The sequence below is a fragment of the Polyergus mexicanus genome, unplaced genomic scaffold (genome assembly GCF_030449975.1).
Source record: "Polyergus mexicanus isolate NDT 795.1 unplaced genomic scaffold, iyPolMexi1.0 SCAF_5, whole genome shotgun sequence".
NCBI classification, from domain to species: Eukaryota; Metazoa; Arthropoda; class Insecta; order Hymenoptera; family Formicidae; genus Polyergus; species Polyergus mexicanus.
Genome location: NW_027223325.1, coordinates 4,744,115 through 4,760,982, shown reverse-complemented (window position 1 = coordinate 4,760,982; position 16,868 = coordinate 4,744,115). Strand labels below are relative to the sequence as shown.

Here is a 16,868-nt window from a genome sequence, read left to right as displayed (position 1 = left end):
TAATTATATATATATATATATATATATATATATATATATATATATATTAAATATTGTTATATCATATACAATTTTCTGAATGGCATAAAAGTACATTAATATACGTTATATAGAATTTTATTTTATATAATTGTTGCCACATCCTGTGACATTTGCTATCGAACAATTAAGTTTTGTGACTCGCTTCGCATTTCTGAACGTTTGATCCATTTGTGATGCTATTTTAGAAGGTTATTCACAACTCAATACTCAACATATGATGCAAGTTTTAAATTATTTGGTTCAATAGTTAATGAGATATAGGCTGCGATCGAGAAGACGCTAGAGATGCTTCGAAATATTGCATTAACTAATCAGAACAAAGAAATATTTACTCTTTTTGTCCTGAGTGGTCAATCAAACGCTTCGAAGCATTTGTAACGTTTTCCCGACCATAGCCATAGTCATGCGAAGTGTATTACAAAATTTTGTTTAAAAATCGGTGTAATGGAAGGAAATGCTTGACAATGCGCCAACATTAAATTCTGCGTTAAATTAGAGAAGAACTTTACGGAGCTCTATATATGTACGAATATTCAAGATGGCGAGAAATTGGTCCAAGTTATTCCATTTGGTAAACCTGGCCACATATACGGAACATTTTTCGTGACCATTAAGGGCCGTGGCACATAAAAAAACTTAAACAGTAATCTATAACCAGTAAAAAAACTTAAACAGTAATCTATCTATTTATTCATTATTTTTTCATAAGCATAAGGAATTTGATTGGTCAATTTCCTTATGCATGAGGAAATGGACCAATCAATTTTCTTATGCTTATGAAAAAATAATGAATAAATAGATAAATAAATATATTAGATTAAATAAATAGATAAGTGAATAAAAGATATTTTTTTACAAAGTAGTTAAGACAATACAAATAAACCATCTGTAAACTCATCAGCCCAAAAGATAGAACTGATGAAAAAAGGCTTAAGAAAGAAATGCATGAAGAATTTTCTGTAAGTAAAAAAGACAAGATTTATAAGAAATTTAAAATTATTAAGAATTTATAAGTCAATTTGGATAATATTAAACATGGTCTAAACATTTATGCTTGTAACTTAATACATCAATAACAAATAATTTTTTAGAACAACACTGGACAAGACAGTTCTATACATTTACTCTTATTTATTATTAAGATGGTCATGGATCTATTTTAGTGCATGATATTACTGAAAGAACTGCAGTTTCAAAATTATAAAATGACTAAAAATAACAAAAAAGTCAAATAAAAGAGACTAAAGATTTGGATAATAAAATAGTTTGTATGTACAGATCTATGCACAATAAATTGCTTAATATGGAAAGCTACAAATATATACATAATTTTCTGTCCATGCTACACAAATAAATAAAATTAACAAGAAAAATTGTATCTGTTTCAGGATTAAACGATTTAAATCTCGGAAAGATTATCAGCCCTCGGAGTAATTCCAACCCAGGCCTGATAGATAAAATAAGATAGATGGATAAGATATCGCTTCTAAAGTATCTGCGAAGCTTGTCCTTCTATGGCTGCAGCATATCCAATGTCACGCTTCGCTAATATAGCCCAGCATCTCTTCTGTATTGAGACAATACTAAATTTGTTTTCGAGGATGACTGACACAGGTGTGGCACAGTTCACATCGTCGTCCGCGGCCACCAACACGATCCTCATCTCTTTAAATGTGACCAATTGCCGATTTTTAAGCGAACTCAGCCTGGACTATGTACTGAAATGCCAATCTCTCAAATACTTAGGATTAAGAAATATAACGCAGATATCGGCGCAGAAAGTCGCAAGCTTCGCAATAATTGGCGACGGACACTCGTCCCTCATGAACGCTAGAATATTGTTTTCTTAACTTATATGATATATGTTATATAACGTGTTATGTTATACGATTTTCTATCTTGTATAGATTAAAAATATATTATAAATATCTGAAAAAGTTGAAAGTTTGTATATTTATGTAAATATAAAAAATAGATATTTTAATGAGTTTTATTTAATAAAAGATATATGTTTGAAAAATATATTTGTATGTATATATTTGTTTAGATTGATCTGATTAATCTTTACAACTAAAAGTAGAATAACATAAAAATAAAGAAAATTAAGTTTGCAATTTAACAAAATACCGAGAAAAAAGAAAATTTAGACCAGCAAAAATGCGAGCTTTCAGATGAAATTATTTTGAATAATGAGAAAATATATAAACGGTCATCGTTTAAAAAAAAAACATGCAAAACCTAATACAAAAAAGTACCAATTTCAAGAAGAGGTAAGTGCAAATTTTGCGTGCGTTCCGATATTCAGTATCAGTACTGAAAATCTATAGTGTACGTGACGTAAACTATAGATGACATACACTATATATATTATTACAAATCGTAATCATCTTATATATATTTAATTTATTTGGAAGCACATATAATATATACATATATATATATATATATATATTGGGTGGCCCATTTTAATCCATCCAGTCGAATATCTCAAAAACCAAGCCCGGAAGAGAAAAATGTTTCAAACAAAAGTTGTGTGGCTTCAAGGGGGCCATAAGATGGTGACAATGATTTGACTTTGGAAAATCATTTGAAGGTCATGTGAAGGTCAACTTTAAAATTTTAAATGGAAACCCCCATTTTTTATTTAGTATTCTTGTAGCTGACATCGAGAGCTTTCCAAAACACTATAATAAAGTATTTTTTCATTAAGTACTTTTTGAGTTATTTTATATTTTAATCTGACATATTTTAATATAAAAAATAAAATATTTCGTAAAATATTCAGTTTTCGATCATTTTACCGTAATACTTCTATGTACAGAATAATAAGACAAATTAATTAGTGCCAAAGAAAAAACAAATAATTGTTTAAAAAAATACATTGTAAATAATTTTCTTAAAAACAATTTTTTTTTTTATACTAATTGATTTGTCTCATTATTCTGTACATAGAAGTATTACGGTAAGATTATCAAAAACTAAATATTTTACGAGATATTTAATTTTTTATATCAAAATATGTCATTAAAATATAAAATAACTCAAAAAGTACTTAATAAAAAAATACTTTATTATAGTGTTTTGGAAAGCTCTCGATGTCAGCTATAAGAATACTAAATAAAAAATTGGGGTTTCCATTCAAGATTTTAAAGTTGACCTTCACATGACCTTCAAATGATTTTCCAAGGTCAAATCATTGTCACCATCTTATGGCCCCCTTGAAGCCACACAACTTTTGTTTGAAACATTTTTCTCTTCCGGGCTTGGTTTTTGAGATATTCGACTGGATGGATTAAAATGGGCCACCCAGTATATATACAGGATGTAACTAAACAAACGCATATGGACAATACTATCAGATACAAAACAATAATCCAAATCGAAAAATTCTGAACCATTTTTTGATCTGTGTGTGAGCTTGCTTTTCGTTGTTATATGATATTAAAGTTAGCTAATCAGCGCCTGTCTATACAGCAGAAAGCCGTCTCGTTACTCCGACCCCCGTTATACCTTTTTTGTTTTCCGTTATATACTCACGCGAATTGATCGATCTTTTTTAATTAATTTCTCAATAATTATTACGAAAATCGCAAAATGGTAAAGGACTTTTCTGTTCAGTTTACTGTGCTCTATCCGCTCACGAGCGTTGGCATAATTTTTACCGAACACCCTGTATATAATTATATTAATTTAATACAAATTAGAAATTTAACTAAATTAAAATATTACAAATGTTTTCTTATTAAACACAATTGATTAACTTCACATGTAAAATCACTTAAAATACTAAATGTAAAAAAATATTTTTTTCAAAAGAAAAAAAAAAGATAAGTTTTATGTCATGATTTGAAATAATTGTTTCTAAATCATAACATAAAATAATTATATAAATATTTATTGACAACGCAACAAACAATTATATGTATGCACAAATATATGTGTATGTGTATATATATATATATTTATGCATACATATATACATGCGCTCATATATACATATATAAATTATTCGAACATTTTATAAACATAAATACATATATGTATATATATCTCAGAATATAAACACTATATATATTGTATATATATAATGGAGTGTATATATAGAACACACGCGCGCGCGCGCACACACACACCATACATACATACATATATATATATATATATACTGAAACATACATATAATAAATATTCTTTATATCGGTATTATTAGCCCCTTGAGAAGATCAAAACTGTTTCTATCTGGTTGTACAGTCATATTTACATTAATTCCACCTATGCATACATGGACTCTCAAAAATCCAAGATGATCAATATCTATTATTGTAGCTTTCTGGTAGTTTCCATTTGGTTCTACTACATTAACACTCGCATTTCTACAAAGATATATAAAATATAAATATTATAAGAATATTATTATATAGGAATAAAATATTATAGGAATATAATATTTTTTAATATAGGAATAAATTAAATCCAAAATTACTTACTTATGCAACCAATATTTGTAATAAAGATCGTAGAAAAATTGTATGTTGTCACTTTCTACATTATCTAACAGAATTTCCAATTTATTGAATACAAGTGCCAAGTATCTTTCATAAGCGAGCATTCCCAAATTTGTCTTATATTTTTGATTATATAGTGAAATCACTTCATTAATACATGTTGTAGGCTTGCTATTGAAGAGATTTATACCTGCACCTGAGATACATATTTTTATGTTTGTTTTAAATAAAAAAAATTATTATATTAAAATTTACATTTGTATTATGAGATTATATACCAATATTGCAAACATAATTTGATCCATCCATACGTGTATGCACTATCAAGCCACCAATCTTAGTCGATTTACCGACATATATGTCGTTAGGCCATTTTATTCTTAGATTAATGTTCTGAAATATATGAATTAATTGCATCAATAGTTATTATATAGTAATAATTTCAATATTTTTCAAGTATTTTAAAATAATGTACACAAAAATCTATGATGGTCGTAAATTAAAATCACATAGCAAAATGAAAAAAAAAAAATGAAAAAAAGATACCTTGTATTCTGGAATAGATCTTACAGCCGATACCATTGCTACAGCGACAATATGCTGTAGAATCGGTATTTGCTTACCGAGAATCGACTTTATAGGAATGTGAACTTGTAAAGTAAACATAGCACAACCAATCGGACTAAGCCATATATTGCCAGTTCGCCCTAAAAATAATTCTCGTTATAATTTTTCCGTTTGCATACAAGTGAAAAATGAAATACCTCGTCCTTGTGTTTGTTGTCGTGGAATAACTGCCAATCCATGTACCATACGGTCTTGCATCACATCCATAGAGGATGTTAAGATATCTGAGTATATTACTAATTGACCTAATTTTTTTGTCTGGAGCATCTGGAGAAATAAAGTTTTTCATAAAATTTAATCTGAAGTGCAAAAACCGAAAAATCTCCTTTTCTTAAATTCATTTAATTATATGCTACAAATAGTATAATCATAAAAATGCATGAAAGGGATTTTTTTTAAATGTGTACAATTATTATTAAGATATAGAAAAATTAGCATTAATTGTTTCCAGTTTCCAGTATTGAAAAAAAAAATTACCTCATAGTAATACACGGGTGAGAAATTAATCGGATGAATTTTATTATTCATTATAATAGGCAAGAAATCCTCTGATGCAGTTTCTGGTATTTCTTCACTTGTGTAAAACTGCATCTTTAAATCTGGCATTTGTAATGTGTTATCCTCTGTCCGGAGCCTCTCCAGCTTTTCAAGCAGCTCTGTCTTCAACTACAAATACAACAATAACATTCTTTATAAGTTTATGATAAATCGTAACTTTAAATTGTTAATTGTGTAATGTTGATGTTTAATAAAGATTATTATTACTACAAAAACCGTTTATTATCAAGTTTACTCACATTTTCAGTTTGGCTTAGAAGATAACCTGGAGTATATATTATGGGCATTTCAGTACCACGATTTATCTCCATTTCTAAGTGCGTACTCAACAGATCACTAATTATTTCCAAACGTACAGCATTGCTCTCTTTGAGTGCTTCAAATAAATCCTCTTTGTCTTCATATTCTGCCGGATCTGCCTCCAAATGAATCTGGGAAAATACTATTTTACCTCCACTGCTGGCTAGGGTTGCGACTAATATACTTGGAGTTTGCCATGTTTCCTCTTCACCCAGTATTTTCACATCAAACAAATGTGAATTTCCATCATCATCTATAACACTAGTCGACTGAGGGACTTTTGGTAAAAGTATCCTATAAAAATAATATATTAATTTAATATATGATATTTTTGTCTATTTATATATTATTACAATTGTACTATTCATTAAAGTACAAAAAAAATTATATATATTATTCTACCTTGCATCTTCATGATCTTCAGAAAAACGATTTCGCTTGGGAGATGCTTGATAACAAAAAATATCATGCATCATACGTACATGTTTCCATTTTCCATACGAAAAATAAACAAGTTCATTATCACGCATTTCTGCAGTCCTGAATGATGGCAGCAAAATACGTAGCATATTGGAGCATAATGCTAGAACTTTACCACCGCGTGTAATATATTCTATAAACCGGTCAGTAATGCCCCTCACAACATTACCACAAATAACAACCAAACCAACCTGGTCTATCCAAGTCTTCTCAGGAGCGTCTAATATTGTTAAGTAATAAATAATATATCTAAAAAGAAAAAATATTTATAGCTAATAATTCTTGAAACAAAGATGCCTAACTCGAAAAATAAGTTGCTCAAGCTTATTATGGCTGATTACACATACATATATATTGTGAAATCTAACTTAACATACCTCTCTGGATCTAATATTTTACTTAATATAGCTTTTACATTTTCGCCTCCACGTATAGTATCTGTATAAACAAGTACATTTGGAGGTTTAATTACAATATTGTCTTCTTTTTCGCTATAAACTTCAAGAGGGTCTTCTTTCTTTGGTGATGCAATTTGCATGTAAGTTGTATTAACTGGAGTTATTGAGAACGACAATATTTGTTCGATTTTTTGTTGAATTTCAACTTCTCGAGCCAATTCTAGAAAAATTATATTGATTGTTTTAATATTTTATAAGAATAAAAATTATATAAAAAAGATATTTTGTATATATATCCAGAAAAATTGTTTACACTGCACATTAAATTATCATTACCTTCTTCGATAATGTCTGGATCTTTTTGGGGATGTACAAACACACCAGGAAATTTATCAATTGGTATAGCTTTCTGCTGTAACACAGCTTTCTGAGCTGCATTGCTAAATGCAATAACAGTTTCTGAATAAAAAATATATTAATAATAACTATTGTAAAGAAATGTGTTGTAACAATTATAAAAGCACATTAATATTACTTGCCTTTATTTCGTGGTGGATCAGCAAATTGTATATAATGCTCATAAATGCACGGTTTTCCTTTTACTATAACAGCTGAAAAGATAAAGCAAAAGAATAAAATAGTTGAAATATGCCACATTTTGAAATACAATGATGATACATACATTGTATACGTTTTATAAATAAACAATTGTTAATATAATATCGTCCATGTATAAACATAGACGCAAAGCTTGTAATATGATCGATATCTGTTTCTAGAAGCAAATTTAAATTTTGATTTACTGACCATGCCTTGATTTGACCATAATCTTCAATCTGTAAGATAATAAGTATGCATGATAAATACGATTATTCAGACATAGTTATTTTTTTACATAATTGTACATAGCGTGTACAATAAAAAAAATTAATAAAAATTGGACATTATACTTTTATACAGCATTCTGAGCTTTCCATGTCATAAGTATTAAGATCAGTTTCAATCAGAAAGTATATACAGTCATCAGATTTCCTTGAAATCTGATAGCCCTCACTTTTAAACAAGGGAAAGAATGAAGTTCCTCGCTTACATTTCAGCCAGTTTGATATATTAATTTCTTGCTATTAAAAAAATAATAATTATTATTCTTGTCATTATCGTCCATGTTTATAAATATAGATAAAAAAATATTTCCTAGTATTATACATACTCGTGGATATATACCATACATTCCTATTAAAGAATCAAATGCTATTGCCATTTGAATTTTAGCAAGATGCTTGTTACTACATAAGTGAGAGCTTACAGTGTGTTTTGCCCACTCTTCAGCAGTAGCTTGAAATCATTATAATTTGTTTTAGAGTTATTTAATATATATTTTTTATTTAATAATTATAAGTATCAGTACAAAAATACGATTATGACAAATAATTTTTTTCTGACAATATACACACATATCTCTATTAATTTTCAACGTATTATTTAAAATATTTACAGATCACATTAAGTAAATATAACATTATTAACAAATTATATAATAAAATTTACTATATATGCAAATATATATTTGAAATTACCACAGGAACTAGCAATATGGCCAAATGGATAAAACATAATGGAACAGTTATTCTGGAATTCCTCAAATGCCTTACGTATATCTTTTTTATATATTGGTATCCGTCGTGTTCGCATTGTTGTGTATATCATATAAGCAATTGTTAATAGCATTTTTATAAGGATCTCCTATAATTCTTATTAAAATCTTAATGATCTTATGAGATATAGGAATACTTTCAGCATACACTCTTTTAAATTCTGAAAAATAAACGTTTGAGGTGAGATATAATCATATCAAACAAATATAGAAACATAGAAAAATATCAGTTACCTTGAGTTGTGCTCTATGTAATAATATATATATATATGTTTATCGAACGTAAAATTTATACAACAGAAAAGAGCACGCGCGACCTCTGCTTTAAATGTAAATATCTAAAGTTAAATATTCGGATGACACTTAAATTTAAGTATGACATTAAATACAAATCTCTTTTAATTTAAAACAATATGTATTATTTATTGCAACACGCACACATATATATTTATATAATATTAAATAAAGAGAAAATATTATCAATCGTATATTTTTATAATAGACAATTTTATTTTGCTGGAAAGCTCCCATTATGAATTTGAATATTTACGTATTATATATGAACATGCATACTGTGAAACAACGTTTTTTATTACCAGCGTTAGCTAATATTCGCTAATATTCACAAAAATGAACCGGTACCGTATCAAACAGTATACACTATTGAAGCTATATGATGATATTTTTTTTCTCACACAATAATATGCGAATAGATGAAAACGAGCAGTCGCCTATCGCCTATCATCACGTAGCGATTTTTGGAAAAGCAGAAAATCGATTGGTCGTTACGTGAGAATGTTATTTTCCGACTTTGCCAATTTCCACATAATAAAGGACAATAGTCTCAGAATGATGGGAGCTTTTCAGCAAGAAAACACAGATAGGCATAATGTCACGCACTTATTAAATAGAGAATTTTTAAAGACCTTAAAATTTTTGTATTTTACAGCTGATCATATGATTTTGCGTTTACGCGTGTTTCTTGCTGAAAAGCTGCTTGCGCCCGTATCAGATGCATCATCTATGCATTGAAAATTGAAGATTGAAGATTAAAGATTGGTGACTAATCAGAACAAAAGGGACTAAAATTTCTTTGTCCTGATTGGTCAAATTTCGATTTTGAATCTTCGATCTCAATCTTCAATACGTAGTCTGATACGGGTTTTACAAGTTTATCGGACGTAACGATTGGCTGATGACGAATTGAATAGAGAATTCCTAGCAAAATTCTAAAAATTCTCTATCTGATAGCCAATCAATAGGTTTGTAGAACGCGAAGTTGGGGATACAAAGTTTCTGGGGTTCTGCAAATTTCCCGCACGTATCAGCCAATCGTTTAGCTACGTCCTGACGAACCTTGCATATGACCAATGAGATATCTGTTATCACAGTTGACAGTGATCGAGAAATTTTTGATATTTTTCAACTGATCATTTTGAATTTTTCGAAATCGTCCGTACTACACGTATACATATATAATATGATAACCTGTAAGAATCTCTGCTTAAATATTATGACAGAAAGACGGATGCTAAATAGATATCTAAAAACTATTGTAACCAAATGCAGTTATTCAAGAACAGCGAATCCATCTTCGGAAAATGATGAGAAGACGACACATTTCGGTTTTCAAACGATCAAGGAAAGTGAAAAAATGAATGAAGGTAAATATTAGTTCCGTCACAAACGTTTTCTCTTCTTTTTTTTTTTTTTTTTTTTGGAAAATTGATAAATATTAAAATAAATATTTTTATAATCTATTAGACGTAGTTTTATATTAAAAATTATATAAATGTAGACAATTTAATTGGAAAATATTCTTTTTTTTTTTTCAGTGTATAGTGTATTTGAAAATGTAGCCAATCATTACGACATAATGAATGATGCAATGAGTATGGGTATCCATCGTATTTGGAAAGATATTTTTGTACAAGAATTAGGACCGACTCATGGTACCTATCTCTTGGATTCTGCCGGTGGCACAGGCGACATTACATTTCGGTATATGAACTTTTTAAAGAATACACCAAATCCACAAGCTACACATAGCCGTGTAACTGTGTGCGATATTAATCAATATATGCTAGACGTTGGGAAAGAACGAGCAAATAGGCTAGGTTTGTCACAGGACAGTAATTGCAGTATTACTTGGAAGCAGGAGAATGCAGAAGATCTCTCTTTTCCCGAGGAATCTTTCACCGCTTATACTATAGCGTTTGGAATAAGGAATGTAACACATATTGACAAGGTGTTTATAATACACTGGATTTACTCATTAATTATTTATATAACATAAAGGTACATTAAAAGTAATTATTTCATTATATGCTACAATATATGCCGTCACGTTTAATGAACTTGTAAAGTTAGATTTATATTTTTTAGTCTCTAAGGAATATTTAAATTGTAGGTATTGTCTGAGGCATACAGAGTTTTACAGCCAGGAGGAAGATTTTTATGCCTGGAATTTAGCCATGTCAATAGTGGAACTTTACAATGGTATATATGTTTTGAATTTATAGAAAACTATAACATGCAAAACAATAATATGTATAGACTAAACTGTAGTAAAATTTTCTCAAATATTTATTTTAGGCTATACGATCATTATTCTTTTCAAATAATACCTGTGATGGGACAATTGATCACAGGGCAATGGAAAGCCTATCAATATCTTGTAGAAAGCATAAGAAGATTTCCAAAACAAGAAGATTTCAAAGTAAAAAAAGTTTATATTTATTTTAATTTTATTATTTTTACTTATTACATGTGAACTCTAATAACATGCTGTAGCATCGAGAAATTTTTTAAAATTGTGTAATAATATAATTTTTTTATTTTAATTATTTTATGATTTGCTTCTATTACGTTACATCTGAAAATTTGTTAATATGATCTTAGGTTTTAATTGCATATTTATCATGTTTTATTATATTTTTAGGATATGATCGAGACTGCTGGATTTAGAAATGTGACTTATAAAAATCTAACTTGCGGTATAGTAGCTATCCATTCAGGCTTTAAATTATAAATAAGATAGTTTGTTAATGAAACTAAAAAAAAAAAACAACTTATATCAAAGGATAGATAAAATATGCAATAACATGTTTCTTTATTTTTAATCAAAATTATTTATTTCTTTAAAAAAAAAATTGTATTTCTATTAATTATTTAATTATATGCACTACATAAGGAACAAAAAAGAGAGAGTATATATATATATATATATATTTATTTATTTATTTATGTGTATAAATATATGCATCTCATCGTTATTTTATCACAATTTTGGCATTAATTTATCATTTTAATTGCAATATATAATAATTCAAATTTTGCTTTTATCAGTAATTATTGTTTGCAATTGAGTAAATTTCTTTGCGCGTGTCGCAGAAATTACTGTCTGAAAGCCCATTTTGCTATGCTCTATTGTATATTTAGGCTGCCACCTGTCCGAGTGTGAAATTCGCTTGCTTACTGCGTAATCGCTCTATGTTTGCAACCCGCTCTATTGCGTAAGAGTCGTGCGACTCTTGGGTGCTTAGGTGATACTCGAGGTAATGCGACCAACGGTGCCCCTATCGCGATTTACATTTCTACGCAGGTTTTTTCCGCGGATCGTTCTTTCGTAATACAAGGACCTGAGGATGTAAAGAAGTACGAGTGAAAATTAAGAAATAAGAAACGAGTCACTCCAAAATCACATGATTCGTTTTTCAAGATTTACAGCTCTTGGCATTCAAATCAATTCTACATAAGAATGTAATGCGCGTTTGCGAATTTCCCTCTATTATAAATAAATAAATATATATATATATATATATATATATATATATATATATATATATATATTTTTTTTTTTTAAATTATATGTTATAATCTGTCTTGTAAGCGAATGACAATCATTTTTTTTCTCGAGTACACAAACTAACTTGCAATATATTGAAATTTTGATATATATTGATTTTGATTGAACAAACAAGTGAAGAAGAGAAGCAAATACTGGTTAATTTCTTCAGAGAAAGATGCAACCGAATTTGTGTTCTATAAGATAGCAGAAAATTTTTAAATATAAAATTGTATCGAGATAAGAGAACTCCAAGAAATGGAAATTATAGCGAGATATAAAAGAGTACGAGGATGCGAAGAACGCAAAAGAGGGAAGCTTTAACGTGTCGACGGAGACGACTCTGTGAGGGAAGCCTATCGTGTCGTGTCAACAACGACAACGACTAGCATCGAAGGCCGTCGTAGCGAGGGGGAATCACAATTCTGCGTGGCGTAATATCTACATACGTCATGCGGTATGCTTTCTCTAGGAGGTGAAAATTCTTAACTTTCTTCGACTATAGAAACATTCCTATCTATCTATGTATCTACCTCGGTACCGATGATGCTTGGCCGTGCTCCTACAGCTTTTTAGCTCCTACTCGTCTGTTATTGATGCGCCTCTCCCTTGCCTCTCGGGAGTATGTTACTGGCGCTTACAGTGATTTCCCTTCGATCAATATCGCGCGATACATTATATATTTTTCACGATAAATTAGATTTACGGTTTTTTAATTTTTACAGTTCACGTTCCCTTTTAGAGATACATACATTCCTTGAGCGTATCTCTCTCTGGGAATCTTTCGATAAATTATTTGCAACATATATTGTGTATATATATATATATATATATATAGTGCTACGATATTAGTAGTTAATATAATATTATATCTTCGAAGAGAAAAATATTTTATATCGTAAGGTAATTGAAACTCTTATAAACGGAGATATAATTTAGCGAGTGAGATGAATTAGATAGTTCTTAAAGCGGAAGAAATCGAGCGAAGATGCAAAGATTATTCTCGCGATGCAGCTTCTTGTTGCATATATCGATTTTCCTGACCCCGATGATCTCGCGTACCCCTTCCGCCTTGGATACTTCCTAGAAAGTATATAATGCCTCGTTATCGCTTCGGTCTATGGTTTATATATCCATCTGCCAGCGAGGGAATCGACGTTGCATTATTATACAACATGCCGTTTCTCATGATATCCTGCATACGATCGTCTCTCCGAGAAGCATTGCTTTCAGATAGATTCGGATGAGTAAGCGAAAATTGCGTCATATGCGTTAAATATTACAATATATTCGTAGGAGATAAAACTTCAATCTTAGTGATTGAGTTGAAAATTGATACAAGTCTATAATAATACAATACAATCACCGATTGCGCGAGAAAAGATATTATTTTATATATATATATAATTTTCTCAATAAATCTTACTTTAAATCATAACAAATTTTGGAAAAATGTAAAATAACACTTTTAAGTCTCTCCTATAGCGCATCTAAACTTATCTAAAAGTATAACGAATACCAGGGTTGGGAAGTAACGCGTTACTTGTAACGCCGTTACTGTTACAGTTACTTTTTTTCGGTAACTGTAACGGTAATGGCGTTACAAATTTTATTTGTAACGGAAAAAATAACTTCGTTACATTTTTCGATAACGAGTAACGAATTTAACAGTTACTTTTATCGTTACTTTTTTCAAATTTTTTGATTTATTTAAGATATTATTCTTGCTATTGTGCGTGATAAAATTTTTATCTTAACCGTAAAGCCGTAAGCAAATCGACCAATTAGCATTCTTATTATGTTGTAAAAATGCTTGAATGTGATTGATCAACTTATGGCTCTTACAGACCAGTGCGATGACGCGACGCGCGATATCCAATGAGAGCTTTATCTTTTTGGAAAAGCAGAGCTCTCATTTACTACCAGTTCTAAGTACCTTGCAACGAAAATTAGAAAATCTCAATAAATCTGACCTTATAGATTGCCATTCATTAGTTGAAGCTATTCAGCAAGGTTTAAATAAAAGATAACTTATTAATTTGATTAATACATATGTTATTTAATTTTAAATAAGGATTTAATTGAAAAATATTATTTTATTTTAAACTATTGATTCAAAAGTATTAATTTCAATAAAACAAACAATGTCGCTTAATTTACTATATTTGATTTTAGATTTCTTACAATATTTGAAACAAAAGAATTAATAATAGCAGCATGTTTACATCCAAAATTTAAGTTAAACTGGTTAACCGGAGAAAAAAGAAAACGTGCTGAAAATTACTTGGAGGATTTATTGGGAATCCGATCAACTGAAAATTCTTCAAAAGCTGGAAAATCTGACGATCACGATGATTTTTTCACTTTTGAGCAAAAAACGGTGCAAAATGAATCTGAACAAGAGGAATTGCAACGGTTTTTAAAATCAAATAATTGTAATATAGAAATGTTAAACGACTATCCAAAACTTAAAAAACTTTTTATTAAATATAATACAGCTCTACCAAGCAGTGCATCTGTAGAAAGAATGTTTAGCATCGGTGGCTCTGTATTAACACCACAAAGAGGGCATTTAAATGATGATACTATGGAGCAACAAATTTTATTAAAAATTAATAAAGAATTTCGATAAAATTTAATCATTTATTTTGTAATAAACCTTGAATGAAATCTTGCTTACAATTTTTTAAAAGTTTTTCTTATGCCAAATAATTTATTAGTTTGTATTGTAAAAAAGTAACGGAAATTGTAACGACTCGTTACTTTTTAGTAACTGTAACGGTAACGAGTTACTTTTTAGAAAAAATAACGGTAACGGTAACGAGTTACTTTTATAAAGTAACTTTCCCAACCCTGACGAATACTAAAGTATACGAAATGTAACATTTTCTTCTATCTGTTATAAAAACCAGATAGCAAGAGGGATAAGATTTTATTCGAAGCATATTAGTAAGTACGATGATAGATATTGTAAAAAACTCGGCTCTTCGTGCGCCAATTACTTCACCCATTAAAGGACGAATCGTGTCCGGGTTACATCAGCAGATGCGAGAATTACGCGATGATTGCACCGATTAATCGAGAGTAACACGGCGAGCACCGGAGTCGCGGATTCCCAGGGGACGGAATCAAGGTGTTTCCGTTTCGCCGACGAACTCGCAAAGTTCGTTTAAAAGTTTTAGAGAGCGAACGATCGGGATACGGAGACCTTTCGATATAGTAAATTCTATAATAATATATAATGTTATTCGGGGAATTCGTCAGTATAGGATTCTTCTTCTTTTGTACATGTATGCTTGATGCGACGAATGAAAAATTTTTCGCACGATTTTCCAGAGATTCTGGAAGATGCAAAGAGCGTTTTACGCAATGTGTGACCTGTTGATTTAAGTGAAAATTCACGTATATGAATTTTAAGGTGATTTTATTTAACACTGGCATTAGGAATGAACGATTCGACATGGTGTTTATGACATTCGACAGCTAATAGTATTGGAAAGGAGAGAAAGTGTTAGACAGGGATAGCTTGGCAGTTGGCGTTTACCTATATATGACGCTTCTCTTTGTGGCATTGCAATTATAAGACGATTGTCCGCGTGAAAATATTACACCAGATCAAAAGGAAAGATAAGATGATCGTGTGAAAGAAGAAGATTTTTACGTCAAATCTCTTAATCACATCGTATCGGTATCGGTGATCATCGTGCTTCTTAGTCTTACAGAGCTTACAGAGATTACACATGTGTCATATACATATATATCGTCTTCTCATATGATTCAAATTATAATTTAATTTAATCTTATATAATCTAAATTTTTTTTGTAATTTTATAATAATTATAAAATAATTTATTATAATAATTTAATTTAATTACTAATATTATAACTTAATTAAATTTTTCATATAATTTATCACTCTTCATAGTCTTAAATAAAAAATCAGACACTCGAATTGAGATATTCGCGTAATTACAGACGCAGGAGATCATGCCTCGGGGATCCCCAAATGAAATTCGAAAGATACGATGAGAGTGTTGGGGGAGCAGAGAGTGCTAACGAATGAAGAATCTCGGTGTCCTCGCTCTTACTAAGCGTTCGCGTAGACCGAGTAAGAGCGAAGGGGCACGCAATTAAACTGCGTAAGGTCCCCGTAAGTGAATGGGTAAATCGTATCTCGTGCTTCACCGATCCCGCGCCATTCGACCGGACGTCCCGAGACCGCTGGCAAAGCGCTCGAAGGTAGAAAGGTAGATGATCCTCAGTTGTCGATTAGAAGACAGAGACTGTTTTCTCGGGAATCACGGAGAGAAGCGTTTCAATGAAAAATAATATAAATGCCGAGAGAACCGGGGAACCAAACACATACACATGTGTATATATATATATACAATATGTCGCAATTACGCTTCGAGGGTCAAAAGTACCTTTTGACGTAAGAAGACATTTATGCTGAAATT

The 16,868-nt window shown here is 30.0% G+C and overlaps 2 protein-coding genes and 1 long non-coding RNA gene across 8 annotated transcripts; 2 read left to right on the top strand and 1 right to left on the bottom strand.

Moving 5' to 3' along the window:
* The first annotated feature begins 175 nt into the window (after positions 1-175).
* LOC138933174 (uncharacterized) lies at positions 176-1,980 on the top strand. Of its 2 annotated transcripts, none has more exons than XR_011446935.1 (3): positions 176-685; positions 906-1,001; positions 1,431-1,980. It is a non-coding gene; the product is annotated as an uncharacterized lncRNA (long non-coding RNA). The 2 variants fall into 2 exon arrangements; XR_011446934.1 differs by having other exon boundaries at positions 903-1,001.
* A 2,224-nt stretch (positions 1,981-4,204) lies between these two features.
* On the bottom strand, positions 4,205-9,565 carry Hcs (holocarboxylase synthetase-like protein). 4 transcript variants are annotated; one of them, XM_070296224.1, is made up of 16 exons: positions 9,161-9,565; positions 8,488-8,725; positions 8,121-8,245; positions 7,861-8,031; positions 7,593-7,746; positions 7,450-7,521; positions 7,247-7,369; positions 6,890-7,130; positions 6,435-6,761; positions 5,972-6,326; positions 5,652-5,840; positions 5,312-5,441; positions 5,094-5,254; positions 4,826-4,940; positions 4,530-4,743; positions 4,205-4,415 (listed from the first exon to the last, which is right to left on the bottom strand). In XM_070296224.1, the coding sequence occupies exons 2-16, from the start codon at positions 8,636-8,638 to the stop codon at positions 4,235-4,237; spliced, it is 2,709 nt and encodes a 902-aa protein (XP_070152325.1). In that variant the 5' UTR covers positions 8,639-8,725; positions 9,161-9,565; the 3' UTR covers positions 4,205-4,234. The 4 variants fall into 4 exon arrangements, with proteins under 4 accessions (XP_070152325.1, XP_070152324.1, XP_070152326.1 ...); XM_070296223.1 differs by having other exon boundaries at positions 9,260-9,565; XM_070296225.1 differs by having other exon boundaries at positions 9,491-9,562.
* A 426-nt stretch (positions 9,566-9,991) lies between these two features.
* On the top strand, positions 9,992-11,788 carry Coq5 (ubiquinone biosynthesis protein COQ3, mitochondrial). 2 transcript variants are annotated; one of them, XM_070295679.1, is made up of 6 exons: positions 10,002-10,054; positions 10,134-10,228; positions 10,400-10,812; positions 10,975-11,063; positions 11,160-11,283; positions 11,506-11,787. In XM_070295679.1, the coding sequence occupies exons 2-6, from the start codon at positions 10,219-10,221 to the stop codon at positions 11,593-11,595; spliced, it is 726 nt and encodes a 241-aa protein (XP_070151780.1). In that variant the 5' UTR covers positions 10,002-10,054; positions 10,134-10,218; the 3' UTR covers positions 11,596-11,787. The 2 variants fall into 2 exon arrangements, with proteins under 2 accessions (XP_070151779.1, XP_070151780.1); XM_070295678.1 differs by having other exon boundaries at positions 9,992-10,228; positions 11,506-11,788.
* Positions 11,789-16,868: the final 5,080 nt, after the last annotated feature.

Excerpts from the sequence above, each read along its gene's own strand:
- Hcs (XM_070296224.1), bottom strand. The coding sequence starts at position 8,638 with ATGCTATTAACAATTGCTTATATGATATACACAACAATGCGAACACGA. Across the intron at positions 7,747-7,860 it reads GCTCAGAATGCTGTATAAAA|ATTGAAGATTATGGTCAAAT; the intron begins GTATAATGTCCA and ends ATTATCTTACAG. Across the intron at positions 5,255-5,311 it reads ACAACAAACACAAGGACGAG|GGCGAACTGGCAATATATGG; the intron begins GTATTTCATTTT and ends AATTATTTTTAG.
- Coq5 (XM_070295678.1), top strand. The coding sequence starts at position 10,045 with ATGATAACCTGTAAGAATCTCTGCTTAAATATTATGACAGAAAGACGG. Across the intron at positions 10,813-10,974 it reads ATGTAACACATATTGACAAG|GTATTGTCTGAGGCATACAG; the intron begins GTGTTTATAATA and ends TTTAAATTGTAG. Across the intron at positions 11,284-11,505 it reads CAAAACAAGAAGATTTCAAA|GATATGATCGAGACTGCTGG; the intron begins GTAAAAAAAGTT and ends TTATATTTTTAG.